Below are 23,135 nucleotides of genomic sequence, written 5' to 3'. Positions count from 1 at the left end.
CTGTTTGTCTGCAGTGAAGTATTCTAAAGTATTTTGGGTTTCCTTCATGTGTCTTATCCACCTCCTATTCCAGTCAGGGCGGAAGCTTACTGAGCACAGGAGCAGTGGGACTGCATGGATCGGACACAGCTCGGCTACTTACCAAGCAACTTGGCATTGTAGTCCCCCTACCCTGTGCCTCAGTGTCCTCACTTGTACCTGAGAGGAAGGGATAGTGCCCACCTTCTTGAGTTCTTACAAGGCCCAAAGGACTCCATACAGATTAAAAGTCTCTAGGACAATACTTAGTGAATGAGCTGCAAGTATTAGCTGTGATTACCATACAGATTTTTTAAGTATTCTGTCTGAATCTTAACATTATTTTTTCCTTATATTGTCACATTTTGTTCCTTCTAAGATAAGGATCCACAAGAATCATTTGCCCAGAACTTGTGGATACAGCACCTGCCAACCTTGTGGGTTCCCCAGATGAAATGCAGTTGGATACTTGTGCTGCATTCTGTCCTGTTTCAGAAGTCTCTTCATTGTATAAATCCATTCAGTTGAGCAGTCCCCCCACCCTAACTTTTTCTCTCTGTGCTGCTCTAGTAACCAGAGGCCAAACCCCCAAACACTGCCTGCCAGTGTTCTGAGAAATGGTTCCCCCTCTAGCCCTGAGCACATGGGTATGTCCTATTTGTAGCAAACACTTTAAAGAGTCTACTCAACCTAAATTAGCTATATATAACATTTTGAACTTCTAAAGATTACAAGAGACTTTTAAAACAGGAAGAAAAATTTATAATTTCAGAAGGTTTGAGAGCTGAACTTATCTGCTTATAAAAATATTAGAAAAAAAATAGAAAATGAAACAGATTGAATAACCTGACCCAGGTGGTCAGTCATGATTACAGGATCCATGTAGTATTGTTGCTTTGGATGACACAAGTTGTCTACAGCTTCTGGATCAACAGGGCAGAAGCACCTCCTCCTCCATTGCAAATACTTGCAAGACCATATTCTCCCTGCTTCAAGGCATGAACCAAGTGAACGACAATCCTGGCTCCAGACATCCTAGGATTAAGAAAGCATTTGTGTTAATAAATTATAGAATACCTAACCAAAACATGTTGCACACCCAAATTAACTTACAGAATTTAACTCCTTAAATGTAGGAGACATGCAAGAAGAGTTACAGCTTTTTAAAAAGCCAAAGCATAGATTTTAATCTTAAAATAGTATTAGTTGTTGGGTAACAAATGCAGCAGCTCTGTGTTCGGTGTTAGATCCTATCAGAAGTGGTGTTTGCCTTTCAAGGACAGGTGGGAAGGAAGCCAGTTCCACCAAGAGTAACAGGCGTTAGCATGAAATAGTTAAGGTTCAGACAAAACCACCATTAGGTATCCAGGAGCCTGGACAGAGCTATTGATGATTCTACCTACCCAATCGGATGTCCCAGAGAAACAGCTCCTCCATTCATGTTTACTTTTTGGGGGTCCAGGTCCAGCATTTTGATGTTTGCTAGTACAACCAGGCTAAAGGCTTCATTTACTTCCCACATCGTAATGTCCTCTTTCTTCAGTCCTGCATCTCTAAGAACCTATAATTTTTTTTAACAATAGTCAAAACTTATTTTCATTGTTTTCTTGGAATTCTGCAATTTGGGTTTCTATTTCTCCTTGAGGCAAGAGATTTTTTTTTAAAGATTTATGAATAATGAGAGACACAGAGAGGCAGAGACATAGGCAGAGGGAGAAGCAGGCTCCATGCAGGGAGCCTGATGTGGGACTCGATCCCAGGACCCTGGGATTACAACCTGAGCCAAAGGCAGAAACTTAACTGCTGAGCCACCCAGGTGTCCCGTGGCAAGAGATATTTAAATATGGAGTTCCTTAGTTTCCAGGAAGAAGAGCCTTTTATTTTCTGATTTTCATTTCTCATCTTACTGCACTGTGACCATAGAATGTACTTCTATTTTGCTGCAACAGAAAGAACTAGATTTTCTTGAACATTCCATGGATACCTGAAAAGAACATATATTCTCTGTTTGGGGGTTTTAACTTGATAGCCTTAAGATTACTTGACTGTGTTGCTTAGTTGTAGATTTTTGATCTGTCAAATGAGAGAGGTGTATTAGTTTCTACTCTTAGTATGTTTTTTCCATATCTCCTAAGCTTATCCTTTATAAAAGTTGCTGTGGGGCTATATGGGCACAGACATTCTTAGCTATTATATCTTCATTACAAATTATCTCAGGTCTTTTATTCTGTTAGCTGACAGTTCCTCAGCTGTGCAGAAGGGTGTTATGGGGCTAATGGTTATTATCCTTATGAGATTATCTATAATATTGTTACTGTCCTTTTTCTTTAGAAATTGTTGTTGTGAGCAACCATAAAATTAACCCAAAACTCTTCCCCCCCCCCCCCTTCCTCTCTGCCTCCAGCAGGCTCAGCTTTCTAAGCTGCACAGCTCCAACTGCACAAGACAGAACACAGTGCCCCAAGTGGCAACTTCTCTGGCTCTCAGTCCAGCCAGAGGCAGGATTGGAACTCTGCCTTCAAAACTGCACATCTCCCTCAGAAACTGGGTGATTCTGCTCCCTTCTGATCCTCTTTCCTGGTATTCCTCACTGCTTTCTGCTCTGCTGGATGCTGGTCTCAGAAGGTCTCTACCAGGGCAAGGCCCTCTCCTTGCTGAAATCACGTCTTCAGCTCTGTCTCCTGTGACTCTGAAGCAACTTCCCTTAGAGACCAAGTGCCAGCCTGGAGGATGTAGGTGTTCTTCAAAATGTACTTTTTATCTGTTCCACTGAAGCAGTAGTTGTTGGTAGGTTGCTCAAAATGTTTTCATTAGTTAGAATATTTGGGGGCACCTGGGTGGCTTAGTGGATTAAGCATCTGCCTTCAGTTCAGGTCATGACCTCAGGGTTCTGGGATCAAGCCCCAGGTTGGGCTCCCTGCTCAGCAGAGAGTCTGCTGCTCCCTCTGCTCCTCCCTCCACTCGTGTTCTCTCTCTCTCTCTCAAATAAATAAATCTTAAAAAAAAAAAAATGGGAAGATTTGATACCAAGCTATCTCTAGGCTTCAGCAGATGAAAATTCAACACCTAAACCCTACAGCTTTGCCATCTGCACACCAGAAGCTGGCATGACAGTGACAGAGTACGTCCCCTCACTTTGTTCTCACCTTAGGTACAGCATACGCAGGTGCAACTGGAAAATCAATAGGTTCCACAGCAGCATCAGCAAATGCTTTATTTAAAAAAAAAAAAATTAATAGATCATTAAAATCTTCTGCAAGTGATATCTAACAGTTGTTATATATAATATGCAAAACTGCAAGCTTCCAAATCCCAATAGATGTAAATGTATTTGTTCCTTTTCTAAGATTCTAAACTTTATAAAATTAGATCCATCATCTACACCATTGATTTTCATAAGTAGGAGGTTGGGAGAATTTGTCTCCCGGGACACAATTCCACTTACTGCAGCATCCAAGGTGTAGAGGCTGAGGGCGCACCTTGGTGGCTCACTGGGTTCAGTTCAGGTCATGATCCCCAACTTGGGCTCCTGAGTCAGCAAGGAGCCTACTTCTCCCTCTCCCTCCCTAATAAAATCTTGGGAGGATTTTTTTTTTTTTAATGTGTAGAATAGCCTCAGGAACAAATTATTTGTTGCAAAATGCCAGAAATGCTGAGGTTAAGAAACCCGAGATCTCAACTAAAAATGAAGGGGTGGGGATCCCTGGGTGGCGCAGCGGTTTAGCGCCTGTCTTTGGCCCAGGGCACGATCCTGGAGACCGGGGATCGAGTCCCACGTCGGGCTCCCAGTGCATGGAGCCTGCTTCTCCCTCTGCCTGTGTCTCTGCCTCTCTCTCTCTCTCTCTCTCTCTGTGACTATCATAAATAAATAAAAATTTTAAAAAAAATGAAGGGGTGCCTGTGTGGCTCAGGAGGTTAATAACATGTCTGACTTTCAACTCAGGTCTTGATCCCAAGGTAATGGGATTGCACGGGTTCCACGCTTGGCGGCAAGTCTGTCTCTCTTCCCCTTTCTCTCTCAAATTTTTTTTAAAATATAAAGTTGTAAGGTTTTTAAAAGTAACAAAACTATATTTAAGTCATTAAGAAAACCAGGAAGATATTACAGCTAAAAATGTTTAAGGAGATTGAGAGTAAGACAGGTTACATGGATAAATGCAAAAATACCTAGATTTCCTCTTCCTACACCCTCAATTTCATATTCTTAATTTACCTAGCTACCTTTTCCCTCCATGCCAGGGTAAAACATGTACCTGATATGCTCCTACTCATCATACAGAAAAGGAAAAGATTCTTAAAGCTTACTCTTCTGTAAAATGAGTTATAACAAATACTAAAGGAGCTTCTATCTCAAAATATCTATTTGTTACATTCTGTCACACAGTACAACCTCTAGATAGTAAGTAGCCAACTTCAACATTGCACATTACCAGCACAGAAACTCCATTTCAGGAAGCTTAAAGAGGTTTAGGAAGAAACAAGTTTCAAACATTTTCTACCTGCTACTCTTGCCAGCGGTTTCACGTTGAGCCTCCTGGCTGCATCTGCAGTCATCAGCACCACAGCGGCAGCACCATCATTCAGCGTGCTTGCGTTGGCAGCTGTTACTGTGCCTGAAAGGAGCAGTGAGCATGAAGTCAAAAGCATACTTTCACACTGAATTCATTTGGTTCAACTTAAATTACTGCTTTGTGCGTGAAAAATGACCAATACATATGGAGGTAATTACTGCTTTCAGGAAACATACATGTAGTTAACTATATATATTACAACTATAAAAGTCCATCTTGTGTTAGTTTTCTAACAGATTGTTCAAACCTAACCCAGGAACACATGCATGATGGCAGTAGGTAAATGCGGATTTACAAGTCTTCAAAGATAAAGACCAGTTCCTTATTTTTCTTCCCCCGAGTCTAACTTTGCTTATCCACAATAGAGCAGATACCGCATCATAATCAGGTTCTTCTCTACAGTCACTTGAAGTTAAATGTCAAGAATACTAAAAATCATTAAACTATACATTTAAAATTTTACAGTATGTAAATTATGTCAACTAAGCTTTTATAAAATTAAAACCAAGACCAAGTTGCAGCTACAAGTAAACTTTTGCAAAAAAAAAAAAATAAAAAATACTTAATATGATGCTTGAAAAAATACTGATCCATCCCTATAGTTAGTATTTAGAAATTCAAATCAGGAAAGGCAGAAGAGTAACTTTGGATTATCACAACTGTATACAGCCAATTTTAAAAGGAAATTGAGGACCACCTCAAGGATTTCAAAAGCATTAATTGAGAACACTGGAATCCCATTTATGATAGCATCCAACAGTTATTAGTTACTTAGGACTTACTATATGCCAGACACTGGAAATAAAACAATGACAACACTGTTGTCCCCTTATTCCTCAAGAATCTTACAGGGGGGCACCTGGGTGGCTCAGTCCAGTAAGCATCTGCCTTGGGTTCAGGTCCAGGATTGAGCTGGCCTGAGCTGGGCTCCCTGCTCAGTGGGGAGTCTATTTCTCCCTTTGCCCCTCCTCCTGCTCATGCTCTCTTGCTCGTTCATTTGCTCTCAAAATCTTTTTAAAAAAAAAAGAATCTGATAGGGATTTAATGTATAAACACCTCATTTCACAAACTTTCAATAGGAATTACATATGAAAAACAATTCTATATTCATCCTATAATCTCTTCCCTAGAATTTATATTATTGAAGGTATTCAACAACTTTAAATAATTTTGGATATGTTATTCTCACATGAGCCTGACATACTGAAAATGTTAAATAACATCTGGATGTTTTCTAGAGTTGCTGTTTTAAAATCCTTAGGCAGTTCCAAGACCCGAGATGGTATAACTTCATTTTTTGTCATGCTTCATTTCTTCATACTAACCATTTTCTTTCTGGAAAACTGTCTTTAGCTTTGGAACTTTGCTAAAGTCAACACGTTTATATTCTTCATCTTCTGTCACCAGTACATCTGGTTTGCCTACAACACAAGTTTTTAGGTTATCACCAGTCACTCAGTGAGACACTCCCACACAAGGATGCACCACTCACATCCCAAGTAAACCCTGCTCTAGAATCTATCACCTATAATCTCTGTTAGTGACCTTAAAAAGTTTATTAAGTAGTTTAACACAGTTTAAAAATCTTTGATTCGGCCACATCCCATCCTCTTCTCTTCCCCCTTCTTTGATCACAGATCCCATCCATTCTCCTGACAGCAGGGGATCCCACCATTCTGAACCTAGTCAACATTTCTCAATGGGAATGAGACCATTGAGATTGTGGATTCTGTGGAGTGGGTGCAAAGAGCTCCTACTCTGTGACTGAGCACTGCAGGGGCCACTGTAGATGGAGACAGGCTCAGAGCATGCAGCAAGGGGTACCCAGGTCCCGTCCCTGGAGCCCCCGCACTGCTGCTTCCTGACACACAGCCTTAGTTCTGGGAGGTGCCCTAGCCACTCTCTCTCTCACTTAAAAGGCTAATAAACTGTCTGTTGCTTATATCAGATTTCCTTTCCATTCCATTTCTCAAACTGAAAACATCCTTAGTGGAACTTGCAGTTGAGTTGGAAGCTGGTATTACATTGGGTTGAACTGAATTCTAACTTAGCAGCATTTCCCTCTATGAACCATAAGCAAAAGTATCTTTGTCTTCAATTGAACAAAGATAAAAATGAACTAATTTAAAGCAAAATTTTTAGCAACCTGTGAATTCTAAAAATTAAAATCTGGGGGGGATCCCTGGGTGGCTCAGAGGTTTAGCGCCTGCCTTCGGTCCAGGGCGTGATCCTGGAGACCTGGGATCGAGTCCCACATCGGGCTCCCTGCATGGAGCCCGCTTCTCTCTCTGCCTGTGTCTCTGCCCCCTCTCTCTCTGTCTGTGTCTCTCATGAATAAATAAACAAAATCTTAAAAAAAAATAAAAATAAAAAAAAATAAAAAATAAAAAAAAAAAAAATTAAAATCTGTTTTGAAGCATCATCCCTCTACCTTTGGTTGTGACTGTGACTGGGATCACTTCACTTCCAAATCTTCCCGCCTCCCACGCCACTTTACTCCTGGTGTAGGAGCTCAGCGCATATGTGTCCTGCTCTTCCCGTGTAATGTTCATCTTCTTCGCAGTGTTCTCAGCACAGTTTCCCTGAAAAAAGTTGAAATCCTTAAAAAACAATTTACTTTGCATAACTTATAAAATACCTATTAACGTGCGTAATGTAAAATAGTGGTTAGTAGTTAAACAGTTTCTTAAAATACAACTCTTTCTGTACTAGGTCATTTTTCACTCATGTTTCATATTTAGATACTTGAGTTAGCCTAGAAGTTGGTATTTCAAAGGCAAATAAAATCAAGCAGGATTGTTTACTGGAGGGCATTTCTCCTTAAAAATCAGTAATTACCATATGGATTTTATTGTAGACATCAGTGAGTCCATCTTTTACAATCAAATCTTCAAGCTTTACACCACCATATGGGGTGGCTCCTCTGCTCATGACGTAGGGGACATTGGACATGCTCTCCATCCCACCTGCCACCATCACATCCTGCTCAACAACAAAAACCATGTCAATTCAAACAAGCTACAAGCCAGTATACCCACTACCCAGCTATCACAAACAAGTGTCTGTGGACTTCATTCATCTGTTACATGGCAAATACTGGAAGTACCCTCTTTGATCCTGATGAAAAGAAATGGTCTCTAAAATCTGTAATGATAATTAAGAATCAAGTATTTCTGAGAATTCCAGGATCCTTCATGTAGGACTGACCATTTCCTGATGTTCTTCTAACCCTTAGTGGCACTCAACACTGCTAAACATTTAATGTCTTCTAAAAGATGACAAGTATTTGTGTTTGCAGAAATATTCCTACTTCTTTGGTGGAAATCCTCTTGACCACCTTTTCCCAGACCCCTGTGGCAACCTCCTACATGATCATGACATGCATCCTTGCTTCCACCCCAGCAGCATCTACACACACACGCAAGTCATTTTGGCTGGAATGTTCAGCCTCCTCATTCCCCTCCTTGGAGGACTCCTCGGCCTTCTCACGGAAGGCTTCTCTCTCCTTCCAGTCAGGTCATCCACGACCTCTGCTACACTCACACACCCCTGCACACTTTGACCCATCCACCAATATGTGAAACACCTGTTATTTCCACTAAAACTAACCAAAACGTGGCCACTGTGCGCTTTCCCTGACCACCTGCATCTTCTTGGAACACTTGCCCTTCCTTCTTTTTTGTTCCCCAATTACTGAGTAACACTTTTATTAGCACTCCGGCACTGCCCTAGAGCTCTATCTGTACGTCCCTTGTTACCAGAGAGCTCCTTTTAAGGCTAGAAACCTTGTCACGTTGATTTTGTCACTGGGGCCTGGCATATACAGACATTTAATGAGTATTAACCAATTAACCTGTGAGCGCAAACCAAAAAAAGGAATTTGCATAGAAGAGCTAATTTAAAACAAATAGTTTAATGTAAAACATTGAACATTAAAGGCAAGTTTTTTCTCACAGCCTTTAATCAGGAATTAAGACCAATACAATTTCCAAAGAAACCTAAATATTTTGCTGGTTTTGAAATCAGGAGATTCTCAATTAGTTCTCATGTAAAATACTGAATATTTCCTGGAGATGATGGCAGTAATAAGTGACAGAAAATAAGGTAGCAATTATTCTTCAACACAAAATAAAAACGGCCACTTTCCAAAATAAAAGGTAATTAAATATTCAAAATATTTATTCTTAGTTTTCCTGTAAGTCAGGTAATTGTATACATGCAAATAAATACCAGCTGAAAGCATTTCAATGTAGTGCAAATAGCATTTGCTAGAAAAATCACAATAAATCAACTGAGACAAAACTGTCCTTCTCACTTTTCCAACCTGTAAACAATCTCCACTGATTTCTACTCGCTGTTGTGACAAGGGCTTAGTAACATCCCATGGTGGTGTTACCCTCTGTATAAACAAGCTCCCAACATTTACTAAGTGTGCAACTGGTACCACTTTTATGGAAAGCATTTGAAAATATAATCTGAAGATCTTCTGACTCAAGCTCTCCTTAGTTATTTTTCCAACAGATCAATTTGTACACGATGAGATTTTAACATTTTGTCCACCAGTGTCCAGGGAACGTCACATGGCAGGTGCTCAGCTCATGGGGCAGAGGGAGGATTTCCCACTAGTCTGGCTCTAAGACTTGCTGTTCTTAGCACTACACTGTCCTGCTTTAGACTTTTTGGTCAAGTATTTAGAAGTATTTACAAAGACAGAAGCATAGAGGTATGCATGACAGCATTACTGAAAACAGTGAAGAAGGGGAGATAACCAGACGTCTATTCAGTCAGGCCCACATTATAAGCTATCGTGGTTCAATCAGTACAACACTAACCTCCGTGCTGATGTAGAAAGACTTCCCAGACATTAAATGGGGTACAGGGCTCAAGCAACTTGCCCAAAGTTTCTCTGTTCTTAGTGGCAGAACACACAAGAGAGTGATGGACAGTGAGGCTAAAGAAGACTTACTCCTTTTATACTTTTCTGTAGCATTTCAGTATCTGCATGTGCATACATGGTTTATAATAAAGCATGGGCCACATTAGCCAGATAGCACTCTCCCCTTTCCCCCTCTGCCTTGCCTTATACCTGGAAACAAAGCAGGGGAGGAGTGAGAGCAGTGGCGCACTTCGCTGTGGTTCAGGTGTGCATGAGCAGTAACCTGCACACACCCCACCCAAGGCCCTCGTGCAGCATACCCCTGAGAGGCGAGAAGGCACCAGATGGGGATGAAGACACCTGTTTTCTCATTTCAACCCTGTAACTGTCAGCAGTGTCTCAGCCTCACTCCACCCAAGTGAAAAAGGAAGGACTTGGTCAACTGATCAACTCTCAGTCCGTGAATCTGCGTCTGCTCTCCTCACACCAAAGCACATACATGCTGAGTGAGCAGCCACCTCCTGCTTGACCTCAGGCCAAGATGAGAGTGAATCATTGAAGCCAGTGGAAAGCACGATCTAACAAATGAACACGGGTGCTTAGATAGGTCATCATATCTGGATGTGGTCAGTCATCGAATTCCAGGGTCAGCCTTATTCTTATCTATGATGAACACTCTTCTGGCAAATACAAAATTTGTTTTGAGTCTCCCAGAATCTCAGAAAAGACCAAATAAAGGGTCACCTGAAGACCAAAACCAAGACAAGCTAACATTTGACCTCCTCCCCAACAGAAGACAGAAACTCAGACACTCCTGACCATCAGAAACAACACAGCAGCTGCACTGAGGAGAAAGATTATCACTTCTAAAGCACAAATGTTCTCAGATTTTTAGTGTGTCTTTAACACTATGTATTATTTTAGTTATAATATGGGAAAGAAGTTCTTCTTACCTGATGCCCACACATGAGACTCTGAGAGGCCATCATGATGGCCTTCATTCCGGAGGCACAGACTTTGTTTACAGTGGTGCACGGGGTAGAAATAGGTAAGCCTAAAACCAACACAAGTCAGTCCGGAAAAGCGAAGATACTCTTCAAACACAACTCTAGGATGTAGATTAGTACAACAGAGCAGGTCAGCCTCTAATCACAACATCCTCACTCCCGCCAATTTCAGTCTGCATCATGTTATGCATTTAACATTGTATTTAAGCTGAACAGCCTCCATTTTGCTCTCCCAAACATTTTACATATAAAAGCAAAGATGTATCCCCAGTACCTGCACCCAGCACCGCTTGCCTCGTCGGGGCCTGTCCCTCGCCTCCTTGTAGGACATTCCCCATGTAGGCTTCCTTCACTTCTTCTTTTGGAATCCCTTTGATTACAAAAACAAAACTGCATTTCCATGTTTTATTCAATTTAGATGTAATTAGTGATTATCTAATAAGATACATGATATTACACAGCAGGAACGGTTTCTTCTTGTCAGCTTTGAGTTTCATCCTAAACGTAATACAAGGATTTCTTTACAAGGAAGTTTAGAAATACAGGCACTGAGTGTCTCTAAGTGTTATGTATATAATAAGTGCAAAACAAGTATTACAAACAACAACAACAAGCCAGAAAAGCAAAGTAGCTACTGACCTGCCTTTTCAATGACTCCCTGAATTGCAATGGAACCAAGTTTAGTGGCCGGCAGGGAGGAAAGGCTGCCCAAAAAGGATCCAATGGGTGTTCTTGCAGCACTTACTATGACCACCTCCTGGCAAGACAGAAGTCAGTAAAACTCATTACATTTAAATATTGTATCCAAACCATCTTTCATTAAATACACATAATTCAGATACATAGTAGTCCCCCAAGCTTATCCCTGGGGAATATGTTCGGAGACGCCCAATGGGTGCAAGAAACCGCAGAGAGAACTGAACGCCACAGTTTGTCTTCTCTACACATACACACCCAAAATGAAGCCAGGCTCAGAAGACCAGCAGCAGTAACTCATCAAACGGAAGTTGTAACAATATGCTGTAACACAAGCTATGAGAATGTGGTCTCTCAACATTGTGTGCTGGACTCGCCCTGGCGAGGGCGGTATGAGATGATGACATGTCTTCGTGACAAGATGAAGGCGAGTGACAGACACAGACTGTGTCGGCACCGGGTTACCACAGACGCTGACCATGGCCAAGTGGAGCATGAAGAAGGGGGAGGAACCACGTTATTACCTAAGACACAGACATCTTGATGAATGACCATTTACTCAATGAAGATTAACCTCACTATGGGAGCAGCAGGAAGACTCATCAGCTCACTGATGCTGCGTTATGATTTCAGATCCAACAGAAAACCTCAGACAAACCAACTCTAAAATACACCTAGATCCTTCCCAACTGTCCTCAGGCGGTTTAAAAGTAGAAGCTGAAATTTCACTTCTACTCTGCAGTGAAAATGTAAGACATGATCACTTGACCCGTGTTCACTGCTCAGTCAAGAACCCCAACCAAACGACATCCTTCCTGAAGGCAACTCTGGGCGAGGAGCCCAGGCCCACATGCTGCGTGGGACAGCACCCCTTAAAAGGACATGTGGAGCTACTGTTTCTTAAATGATTAATAACAGTAATATGAACTTTAAGAAGCAGACAAAAGCTCTCGTAAACAGCATCAAACTCTCATTTTAACAACTCTCTCCTCACACTTGCCTTCCACATTCTCCTACTAAGCTCAGAGATAAATATGAGAGCTGCTCCTTCCATTTTGACAGAAGGCTATCACTAAGTCATCCAAGGGACCCATAGGATCCAGGGCAGCCCTAAGAAAGCACCCAGCAAACAGACAACGGTCCTCCCTGTCTTATCCCCAGCCTGGACTGGCCCCTTCCTCCTAGTATCTTCCACGTGGCCTCTGCAGTGTCCTACACCCAATGATGAGGGTCCCGGAGTGTCAAGAAGGATACCGCACAGTTAAAAGTTTGTTCTGCAGAAGACACTGGCAAGCAGCAGCAGAAACTGAGCAGGACGCCAGACAGAGATCTCTTCACTGGCATTTGGGAGTTTAATTTAGGATTTCAACAGTGAGCCATTCTAACCCCACAGCATCCCAGGGGGACCCCATATCTATGCACATATAAGAATATACATTTTTAAGACTATATTTCTCTTTAAATTCTTGAAATTTTAAAGCACAATTTAAACATACTTACATTCAAAGTGGGTTTTGACACGTAACTTCGCTCCACGTATCTGATTGCCTGTAATGTAAAGATTTTTAAAGTTACAACATAAAAAATTCTAATTTACATCTCTCAGTGGTGGAGTTCCGGTGATTTCTTTCTGCTTCCTTATATTTTTATTTCCACGTTCTTCACAGCATATGTCACTGTTATAATCATTAAAAAAAAAATCACTGTTTTGGAATATACTTTTCTGATTAGCTCCTCACTGCAAATTTTAACTTCTGATAACTTCATAAAGTTTAAAATCCTTAAGCCTTTTTAAAGTTTTATAAAATGTGGGGAACCCTGGGTGGCGCAGCGGTTTGGCGCCTGCCTTTGGCCCAGGGCGCGATCCTGGAGACCCAGGATCGAGTCCCGCATCGGGCTCCCGGTGCATGGAGCCTGCTTCTCCCTCTGCCTGTGTCTCTGCCTCTCTCTCTCTGTGACTATCATAAATAAATAAAAAATTAAAAAAAAATAAAAAATAAAGTTTTATAAAATGTAGTTTTAAGTTAAATTGTAAGTTCTACATTTATTTTAGACTACCACAAGAAAATGTCCTTATTGCTCAAAAAATATTTAAATAAAACCTGCTATTTCCTTCATCTACTTCTAATGAATGGATCTGATTCATCTGAAGCAAACCCACCTCATATAAATATGGTCTGTATTACCAAATATGTTATTTTTTAAGAAAGAAAACTGCAAGTAACTGCCCCTACATCTCAATTCTTTCCACACTGCTCTTAGAAATAAATGCCAAGAACAAGTAGAGATAATACAAGTCACAGTTCAGAGACCTGACTGATCTCAAACTGGACAATTCACAGAATGAAGAATTAATTTTTTTATCCTCTGAAGTCAGAAAGCTTAATAAATATTCAAATATGACCACTCGTATTTAGAACCTAATCTCGTTGATAGTTATCAATGGCCAATTGTATCTCAGAGCAATCAGCAGCCTACAAATATCTAAAAGTTGGTCTTAGTGCAAACAACCAGTTAAAGCTTCAACTTAGAAGAGTACAAAAAGAACACAGATGCGACAGAGAAGCTACAGCAGAGAGAGAACCACAACCACCACAAGGTATCCTCCCCAAACTGCTTTGTAAAGTGAGTAGATGAGAACGGATACGTGCATATGGCAGCTTGGAGACAGAATGTTTTACTGGGGCGGGAGGAGCACAGAATTTCAGACAATCGTTTTTCCAGTGTTAAAATGACAGAGTCACTTTTATGTAGAAAGCTGATATCAACAATTCTGCTATAATGGGCAGCCCAGGTGGCTCAGCAGTTTAGTGCCGCCTTCAGCCCAGGGTGTGATCCTGGAGACCTGGGATCGAGTCTCACGTCAGGCTCTCTCTCTCTCGTGAATAAATATATTTTTTTTAAAGATTGTTTTTTATTTATTTATTCACGAGAGACAGAGAGAGGCAGAGACGCAGGCAGAGGGAGAAGCAGGCTCCATGCAGGGAGCCTGACTTGAGACTCGATCCCAGGTCTCCAGGATCACACCCTGGGCCAACGGCAGGCACCAAACCACCAAGCCACCCAGGGATCCCCTCATGAATAAATAAATAAAATCTAAAGACAAAACAAAATAATTCTGCCATAAGAAATAACCTAATTTAATCCTGATTTAATTCAAAAATATAATTATTATCATCTTCAGTGCAACCCCTATTCAGAAGAGATGGCTTTACAGTCTTTGTGAGGAAGAGATGACAGAGTCACCTACTACGACCTGATCCCTCACTGGCTCAGTAACCACTGAGATCACTGACTTTCCAGAAGGCATGTTGGGAACTTGAGATCCTATAAAATATGGTCCCTACACTCAAGCAGCATTACACGTTTACAAAAGGAGAAATGTTAAAATTACCCATACATATTCCACCGTCCAAAGACAAGTTGGTAAAAACACAAGAGGCATAATAAACAAGCCACCCCTTGGGTTCAGAGGAGATCTGAGTCCATCTGCCTCACCGAAGGACTCCTCCCTGTCAGCCATGCAAGATCAAGTGCCCCCTTGACATACACATAATTTGGAGTGTTGCCCCTAGAACCTACTTATTGTGAAGAATTTCAGCATATTGATTGAACTCTGTCTTACAAGTTTCGACTTGGATTCCCAAATATTTGGAAACTAACACACTTTTAATGGAAACCCATTATCATACTCTGTGGTCTCTATCTAAAGCAGTGATAGTCCCCATTCGTGGTAGACATGCCGGTCACTGCCTCTCCAACTACACTCCTTCCTCAGAAGGATGCGGAAGGCACTGCCCTGAGTACCTCTGACTCCCACCCCCCGCTGGCCCCAGGGCCGGAGGGACCAAGAGTGAGGTGGACTCTGACCCAAGCTGGCACTGAGACCGGGTCAACCAATGACGACAGGCATGTGAGCTGAGAGGTCCCAGGTGCTGGAGCTAGGGGGCACCACAGCTAAGCAACACCGTGTCAAAGCAGACACTACGGCAGGATGAAAGCAGAGAAGCAGGGAACAGAACAAAAATACTCCGAGAAGGGCAAAGAGCAGGCCACACAGCAGAGCAGAGGAGGTGCCTTGGTCAGTGACCGTGAAGTCAGGGTTCCAACCAGGCCAGCACCGCTTTACTTCCCAGCCTTGGGTGCCAAGGGCTGGCCTCCAATGTGTTGTCAGAAGTGCCCTCTCGGGGGAGCCGGGAATGAGAGGCAGCTCCCTGCAGTCACAGCACCTCCACTAAGCTGTGTGTCTCCTGCAAGGTTTCTGGTATCTCCATTTCGCCCCCCCCCCCGCCCCCGCACCACCTCCAGTTGTGCTTCACCCTCCAGATGCCACACCCTCAGGTCCCCCTCCCTCGCTCCCCTCACCCCATCCTCCTGGACCCTCCACAAGCCCACAAACAGGCTCCAGTTCCTCCCACCCACACAAGCACAGCTCCCTGAACCCACATTCCCCCGAGCCTTCACCTCATTTCCTGGCTCCCAGACACACGAGTCCTCCACCCAGCAACTCCAAGTTTGCTGCCCGGTCCTCCCCTCCTGTTCACGGTCTGACCGCCTCCACCAGGCTGTCCACTCTGCCGGCTCCGCTCCGGTGGGCACGGCACTGCCAGCTGGCTGTCCTCCTCCACAGGGCGCTGGGGGAGTGGACCGAGCCACCGCCTCCCGGTCCCTGTCCACACTGTCTGAGGTCCCCTCCCACCTGGGTGCGGCATCTCCTCCTCCCCTGCCCCCCCACCATCTCCGGGGCTGGAAAGCCCCACGTCCCACGGCCTCTCCCAGCCCTTGTGTCTCCTGAAACAACATGTCCATCCTCAGGACTGGCCCAGCGCAGTCTCCAGCCTTGACCTCTGCACTCACCCCCAGACCCAGAGGCCAAGTGCTGCCATGACCACTTGAGTGTAACGTCCGAATGAGTGCGCCCAACTTCCACCCAGGAAGGCAGCCTCTCCCCGGTACGTCCCACCTCGGAGCGCCGCACTACCACCAGCGAGGAGGACATGGGGGTGAGGACACGGGGTGCATAAGCCACAATCCTAGGACTTGCTCTCCATCTGCCCTGAGACCAGGTACTCTAGGGCGGACGCTGCCAACTCTGCATCCAAACAGCCGCCACCTCCCTCCCTGCTCCATCTCCACCACAGCCTCGGAAGCCCAGCCACCTCTCCTGCTAGTGTCACAGCCACTTGACGCTGACCCGCGGTCTATCCAGTTTTTTTTTTTAATTTTTTTTTTTAATTTACTTATGATAGTCACAGAGAGAGAGAGAGAGAGAGAGGCGCAGAGACACAGGCAGAGGGAGAAGCAGGCTCCATGCACCGGGAGCCCAACGACGTGGGATTCGATCCTGGGTCTCCAGGATCGCGCCCTGGGCCAAAGGCAGGCGCCAAACCGCTGCGCCACCCAGGGATCCCTCTATCCAGTTTTTAAAACATCAATCAAATCTCATCACTGCCCTGGTCAGTCCTTCGGTGGCTTTCCATCGCTCCCGGAACGACATCCATACCCTTTCCTTTATTCCACAACAACCTGCTCCTAACTTCTTCCCAAACTTACCTCACTCTTGCTCTGTGAGTCCGCTCCCTCCCCAGCCCGTTCCCCATCCCCCACCCCCACCCCAGATGCGCCAGGAACAGCCCATCCTTGTTATCCTTGTTCACGCAGAGGGCGCTAAGGAGCCCTTCCCTCGGTGTTGTCCCCGACCATGCGGCGACCAGCCAGCCCGGGCACGTCTGCCTCCCTCCTCCCTTCCGCAGGCTCACCTCCCGCAGTGTGAACAGCGTGAACAGCGTGAACAGCGTGGCTCCGTCTCTGTCCCTCTCTCTCCTTCTCCCGACCTCCACTGACCTCCAGCTTCCCGGGAGCAGGGCTGCCCTTCCTCGCTCACGGCCCGCCCCAGCCGGGCTGCCTGAGGATCCCCGGAGCAGAGGAAAAGCCCGGTCGGGCAGGCCGGCCGCGGGCACGGAGCATCCTTGTAGGCAGTGGCCCAACATGACCGGCAGGGTCAGGGGGGCTGGGCTGGGCTGCACCCGGGCCCCAGGCAGCTCACCTGCCCGGCAGCCTCCACAGCAGCCTGGGCGCTCGCTGGTGCTTTCCTGAATATGCACTTTTGTGACCCCGTGACCTGTCTCCACACCTGTCTCCGAGAAGAGACAGTGGTTACTCACGGTCGCTCTCCCCGGGACGGCGGCAGATACAGAACAAATATTTGAACAAAATCTGATGCTTGCCAGCAAGTGTGAAGAACAACATCACATGGAGGGCCAGAACTTCGTGAGGCAGAGAAAGGGCCGCAGAGCTACCAGGGGAGGGCCTCTCCACACGGGGGTCAGGAGTCGGGGTCAGGAACGGCTCCCGCGGCTGAGAAGCCCGTGCTAAGGGCAGCCCTGGGGCATCTGGAAGGGCGCACCCAGCATGGGGAAGCAGCACAACTGAGGCCCTGACAGACAGACACACCTGGCACATGGGGAGGACACGGCGGGGGAAGACATGGGGCGGGAAGGACATGGGAGGAGGACACGGGGCAGTCAGGACACATGGGACACATGGGAAGACATGGGGCGAGGAGGATATGGGGAGGAGGACTCGGGGGAGGAGGACATGGGGTGAGGAGGACTTGGGGCGAGGAGGACACAGGGGAGGAGGACACCGGGGGAGGAGGACACGGGGCGGTGAGGACTTGGGGCAAGGACACAGGGGAGGACACAGGGGAGGAGGACACCAGGGAAGGACACAGGGCAGTGAGGACTCGGGGCGAGGAGGACACGGGGGAGAAGGACACGGGGCAGTGAGGATACGTGGGAGGACACAGGACAAGGAGGACACGGGAGGAGGACTCAGGGCAAGGAGGACATGGGGGAGGAGGACACGGGGCAGTGAGGACACGTGGGAGGACACGGGGCAAGGAGGACACGGGAGGAGGACTCAGGGCAAGGAGGAGGATACGGGGCAAGGACACGGGAGGAGGACTCGGGGCGAGGAGGACATGGGGGAGGAGGACACGGGGCAAGGAGGACACGGGGAGGAGGACATGGGGGAGGACACGGGGCAAGGAGGACACAAGAGGAGGACTCAGGGCAAGGAGGACATGGGGAGGAGGACACGGGGGAGGAGAACTCAGGGGAGGAGGACTCGGGGCGAGGAGGACACGGGGGGGGGAGGACACGGGGGGAGGAGGACACAGGGCAGTGAGGACAGAGGGAGGAGGACACGGGGGGAGGAGCACAGCCAGTGGGGCCCCACGAGCAGGAGTCTGTGTAGTGGTTTGGGCAATGACAAGCCAGCCAGGGCTCTGCCACCAAGGAAGACTGTGCACAGAGCGCAGGGCAGGGGGCCGACCGGGTAGACGCAGGGAGGAGCCCGGGGAGGAGCACAGCGGCAGCAGCCAGGGGTGGGTCTGCAGCGTGCATTCAGGCAGAACCAGCCAGCGGCCCCCAACATTCACAGTTTACAGATAAGGAGAAGAAAGCAATTTGAAGTCCTAACCCACAGTGCCTTAGGGTAGAATTTTATTTAGAAATTGGTCTCTAGAGAAGGAATCAAGATGAGGTCATCAGGGTGGCTTAATCCAGTATGATTGATGTCCTTATCAAAAGAGGGGGGAAAAATTTAAGATTTTATTTATCTGACACAGAGAGAAAGAGAGAAAACAAGCAGGGGGAGTGGCAGGGCACTTCATCCCAGTGCCCTGAGATCCTGACCGGAGCCGAAGGTAGACACTTAACCCACTGAGCCACCCAAATGCCCCAAAAAGATAAAGTTTTAACACAGAGAAAGAAAGAGAAGCACAGAAGAAAGATGAAGAGAAGACGGGGGAGATTGCCATGTGCAGATGGAGCGCAGGAACGACATCTCCAAACCAAGGAACTCCCAAAACCCGCCAGCAAAGCACCAGAAGCAAGGACGAGGCAAGGGGCGGATTTCCCTCCAGGATTGGAAGGGTGTGGGGTCCTGCCAACACCATGATTTCAGATTTCCTGGCCTCCAGAACATTGTTGAAACATTTTTGTTGTTTAAAGCTGCCCAATTTGTGGTATCTTGTTGAAAATCTCACCTCCCCTGACTTTTCAGAAGACACTACATCCCCCGGCTTTTCTTCCATGACACCATCCTCTCTTCACTCACCTTTGTGTTCTACGCACCCAGACTGTCCTGACGCCGCGTCTCCCAAGGGCCTCATGCCAAGCCCTCCCCACCCACTGTCAGCGAGCTCATCAATGCCCATGGATGCCATTCTCATCTGCACTGCTGATTCCTAAATCTCAATTTCCTCCAGTTCTTAGTGATCAAAATGGCAACTCCAAACTCAAGGCCAAAATACAACTCATCACTTTCTGCTGCCACATCTGTTCCTCTGAAAACCATTACTACCCATCTAAACAGCAGGCCAAGGCCCCCAGATTATACCCAACTCCTTCTCACTAAGCCCCTTTTAGCTAATCAGTCATTAAAGTCAACAGATTCTACCTCCAGGCTATCTCTGGCACCTTCCACATCAGATCGCTATCACTACCTGCTGGCTTGCCACAACTCTATACTGGCTGGTATAAGGACTGAGGTGCAAAAATCCACAGGGTGAAAGGGAATGAGAAGAAAGCAAAACAGTGAGGGTATCCATCAGGATCCAACTGGGAAAATAAAAACCATTCTACTTGAAATATAATTTAATGCAGAGATTAAATATACAGATGATAGAAAAGCTATGAACAACAGAGGGAGGCAGTACAGATTAGCAACAGGAAGGCATTAGCACACATAGGCTGTTGGGACACAAGGGAAGCGGGAGGTTACCAAAGCCAAGGGGTCAGGCTCACCTTGCAGAAGAATCAAAGGAGCCACAGACATTATCAGAAATACCATCTAAGGGCAGACAGAAAAAAATTATCCTGGCTTCTCCCTTCCAATCTCCCAGCCAGAAGCCAGCTGATAGACGCTGTGATGTTTGCACCTGCAAGGGTCAGCCCCACAGCAACACGCACAGAGGGAAAGGAATCTGGCAGCAAACGGGCTGAGGACTGGCAAATTGCAGGGAAGTATTTTAAAGTCTGAGTATTAAAACAATAATTTGGAGTCAAAAACAGCGAAACAGGTATTTCAAGGGGGGGGGATGGTCAATAGTATCAAATGCAGCATAAGGTCAAGAGGAAAGAAAAAAACCACTGGTACTCTTCAAATGAGGGGCACAGAAGTCTTAATTCCAGAGGCTTAAAAAGAAAGGATATTAAAAAAGAAAAAAAAAGTGGTTACAGCTGGGAAAGGCAAGCTCTGATAAATTAGTTCATTACTTTGCTAACCAAAAGGGAGACTTTGTATTTGAAGGTAAACATCAAAGAGCCAGTGTAATGGGTGAAGGTCAAGTTCCATTCAACAAACTGGCACTAACTATTGAAAATCTTGTTACAACAGGTTTCCAGTAAACGATTGCTTATTTCAAATAATGACCAATGCTGATTCTAGAATTCAAAAAAACGAGCACCATAAATCATACACTGTAAAACCTACAGCTCCGTTCTACTCAGCAATATGTGCTTGATCGTAAGATCTTAATTAAACTATAAATTACAAGGATTCTGGGGTGGCTCAGCAGTTGAGTGTCTCTGCCTTTGGCTCAGGGTGTGATCCCGGGGTCCTGGGATCGTGTCCCACTTCGGGCTCCCCAGAGGGAGTCTGCTTCTCCCTCTATGTCTCTGCCTCTCTCTGTCTTTCATGAATAAATAAATAAATAAAACCTTTTTAAAAAGAGGGTTATGTATTTGTTTTGGGGTTTTTGTTTTTGTTTTTTTTTAAGAGAATTGAGTTCACCTAATAGGCCTGGTCAACACTGGTTGAAACCCAGGTTAACCTAAATACATTTTTCCTGACTTCCCAAATCAGTACATGAAATAACAAATCTGCTGATCAAGAACTGATCCGGGTACATTTCCCAATTCCCCTCTGCCACTAGGTTGGTTACAGGTGGAAAAAGAACTCTTTCCTGTAAACCCCACCTCCTGACTTCTCTCTTAGCTCACTCACCCAGGATTATTTTTAATTTTTTTAAAGATTTTATCTATTTATTCAGAGAGAGAGAGAGAGAGGCAGAGACACAGGCAGAGGGAGAAGCAGGCTCCATGCAGGGAGCCCGATGTGGGACTCGTTCCAGGGTCTCCAGGATCACGCCCTGGGCTGAAGGCGGCGCTAAACCGCTGCGCCGCCGGGGCTGCCCACCCAGGATTATTTTTAGAGTCTTCCTTCTCCCTTGGCTCCTCACATGCACTCCCTACTTGTCAAGTTCTACATTTATTCTTTCACAGATCTCCTGCATAACGCTGCTCCCCTTTATACCCTCAGCACACAGCTCTGGTTACTTCACGCCAGAACAATGTCTCTTTCCCGCACTTCCATCCTCCCTGACTTCTGGTTATGACAAAACCCAAAACATCACCCGTCTGCCCTGACTTGGGTCAAGCCCAAAGTCTTGCGACAATGGATGGATTTCAAAATGTCTGGCCCAAACCAACCTGGCAAACTCGCCTCACCAGCCACGCCCTGGCGTTCTCTACTACTCCCGAGGTTTTGCCAGGTGGTAAATCCAAGGTGCAGGTTTCCATGCTCTGGCACTGCCCTTCTCAAGGCCCTCGCACCCGGTTCCCTAAACACAGGACGAGAAGGGGGAGTGGGGAAGCACACCTCAGGGCGCCCTCAGTACGCAACACCACAGGACACAGTCTGCTCCTGGAGTGGGGAGGAGCCGCTCATTCTGCCCCCGTAAGTGTGCAGCAGCATCAGAGCAGGTGCTTATGTCCATTCTCCCTTAGGGCCTCACCCCAGCAGGCGCGACGGAGCCCCGCTGCAAGAACACAAGCACATTTCGGAGAGAGCCCGGTGCAGCGGTACGGCCCAGGCCGCGGTCAAGCAGGGCCCGGGCCGGGCTCCGCGCAACCCTCGCGAGGGCGTGCGGAAGCGGCGGAGACCCCGCGAACGCCGGGGACGCACAGGCGCCAGGTGGCGGCGCGTTGTGCGCGTGCGCGTGCGCGTGCGCGGCGTCGGTGGGCTTCCCGGGCGCGGGTCCCGAGGCCTAAGCCGGGGGCTCCGCGCGCCGCAGGCAGGGGCTCTCCCAGGCGGGGGCCGGCAAGCCGCGGCCTGGGCCCTAGCCCCCCTCACCTGCAGCGGCCTCCGGAGCAGGGGGCTGCGCCCGCAGGCGCCACCGCGCAGAAGGGCCGCTAGCACAGCCATGACCGAAGGACGCGGAGACAAGCCTCAGAGGGCGGAAAGCGTCGGCGCGCGCAGCCAAGCCCCCGCCCCGCCGCCCCGCCCCCTCCTCCAATAGCAGCCGCGGACGGCGACGGCGCGCGCGCCCATTGGCCGGCGGGCGGGGGGCAGGGGGCGGGGCCACAGAGGACGGACGCGGCCCCAGGCGCTGACCCGACCCCCCCCGGCCCAACCCCCACCCCCACCCCCCCACCCCCCCCACCCCCCCCCCGGCCCCTGCCCGGCTGCCAGGCCCTTTACCCCACTTCTGACCTTGCCGGGCCGGCGGTGGAGGAGTCACCCGGGCGTTCTGCGCTCGCGGAGCTGCTTCTCCCGCTCAGACCCACCCGGCTCATCCAAATACGATTGAGCAACCCAGTTAGCGTTTCATGTGTGGTGAGATACTTTTGCAATTGTGTTTCAGTAGGAGGAATAGGATACCTGTCAATAGCTAATTTTACGGAGCAATTAATAAGAATCACTCTTTTTACTAAAAGATTCTATTTATTTGAGACAGAGAGAGAAGACGAACAGGGGTGGGGAGGCAGACAGGGAGGGAGAAGCGGCCTTCCCGAGGAGCAAGGAGCCCCATGGGGGACTGGATGCCAGGACCCTGGGATCATGACTGAGCTGAGCTGAAGGCGGACGCCTCACCGACCGACCCCACAGGCGCCCCAAGAGTTTCTTTTTATTTTTTAAGTAATCTCTATGCACAACCTGGGGCTGGAACTCAGACCTAGA

The 23,135-nt window shown here is 46.8% G+C and overlaps 1 protein-coding gene across 1 annotated transcript; it reads right to left on the bottom strand.

The window, feature by feature from the left end:
- Positions 1–757: 757 nt before the first annotated feature.
- On the bottom strand, positions 758–22,444 carry ACAT1 (acetyl-CoA acetyltransferase 1). Its single transcript, XM_055307077.1, has 12 exons — positions 22,308–22,444; positions 12,669–12,716; positions 11,112–11,229; positions 10,747–10,842; positions 10,419–10,519; positions 7,428–7,571; positions 7,021–7,171; positions 5,915–6,010; positions 4,518–4,631; positions 3,165–3,229; positions 1,422–1,579; positions 758–1,053 (listed from the first exon to the last, which is right to left on the bottom strand). The coding sequence occupies exons 1-12, from the start codon at positions 22,377–22,379 to the stop codon at positions 933–935; spliced, it is 1,284 nt and encodes a 427-aa protein (XP_055163052.1). The 5' UTR covers positions 22,380–22,444; the 3' UTR covers positions 758–932.
- Between the last annotated feature and the right edge of the window lie 691 nt (positions 22,445–23,135).

The sequence above is a fragment of the Nyctereutes procyonoides genome, unplaced genomic scaffold (assembly GCF_905146905.1).
Source record: "Nyctereutes procyonoides isolate TBG_1078 unplaced genomic scaffold, NYPRO_anot_genome, whole genome shotgun sequence".
Taxonomy (NCBI): domain Eukaryota; kingdom Metazoa; phylum Chordata; class Mammalia; order Carnivora; family Canidae; genus Nyctereutes; species Nyctereutes procyonoides.
This window is presented reverse-complemented; position numbering and strand designations above follow the sequence as displayed.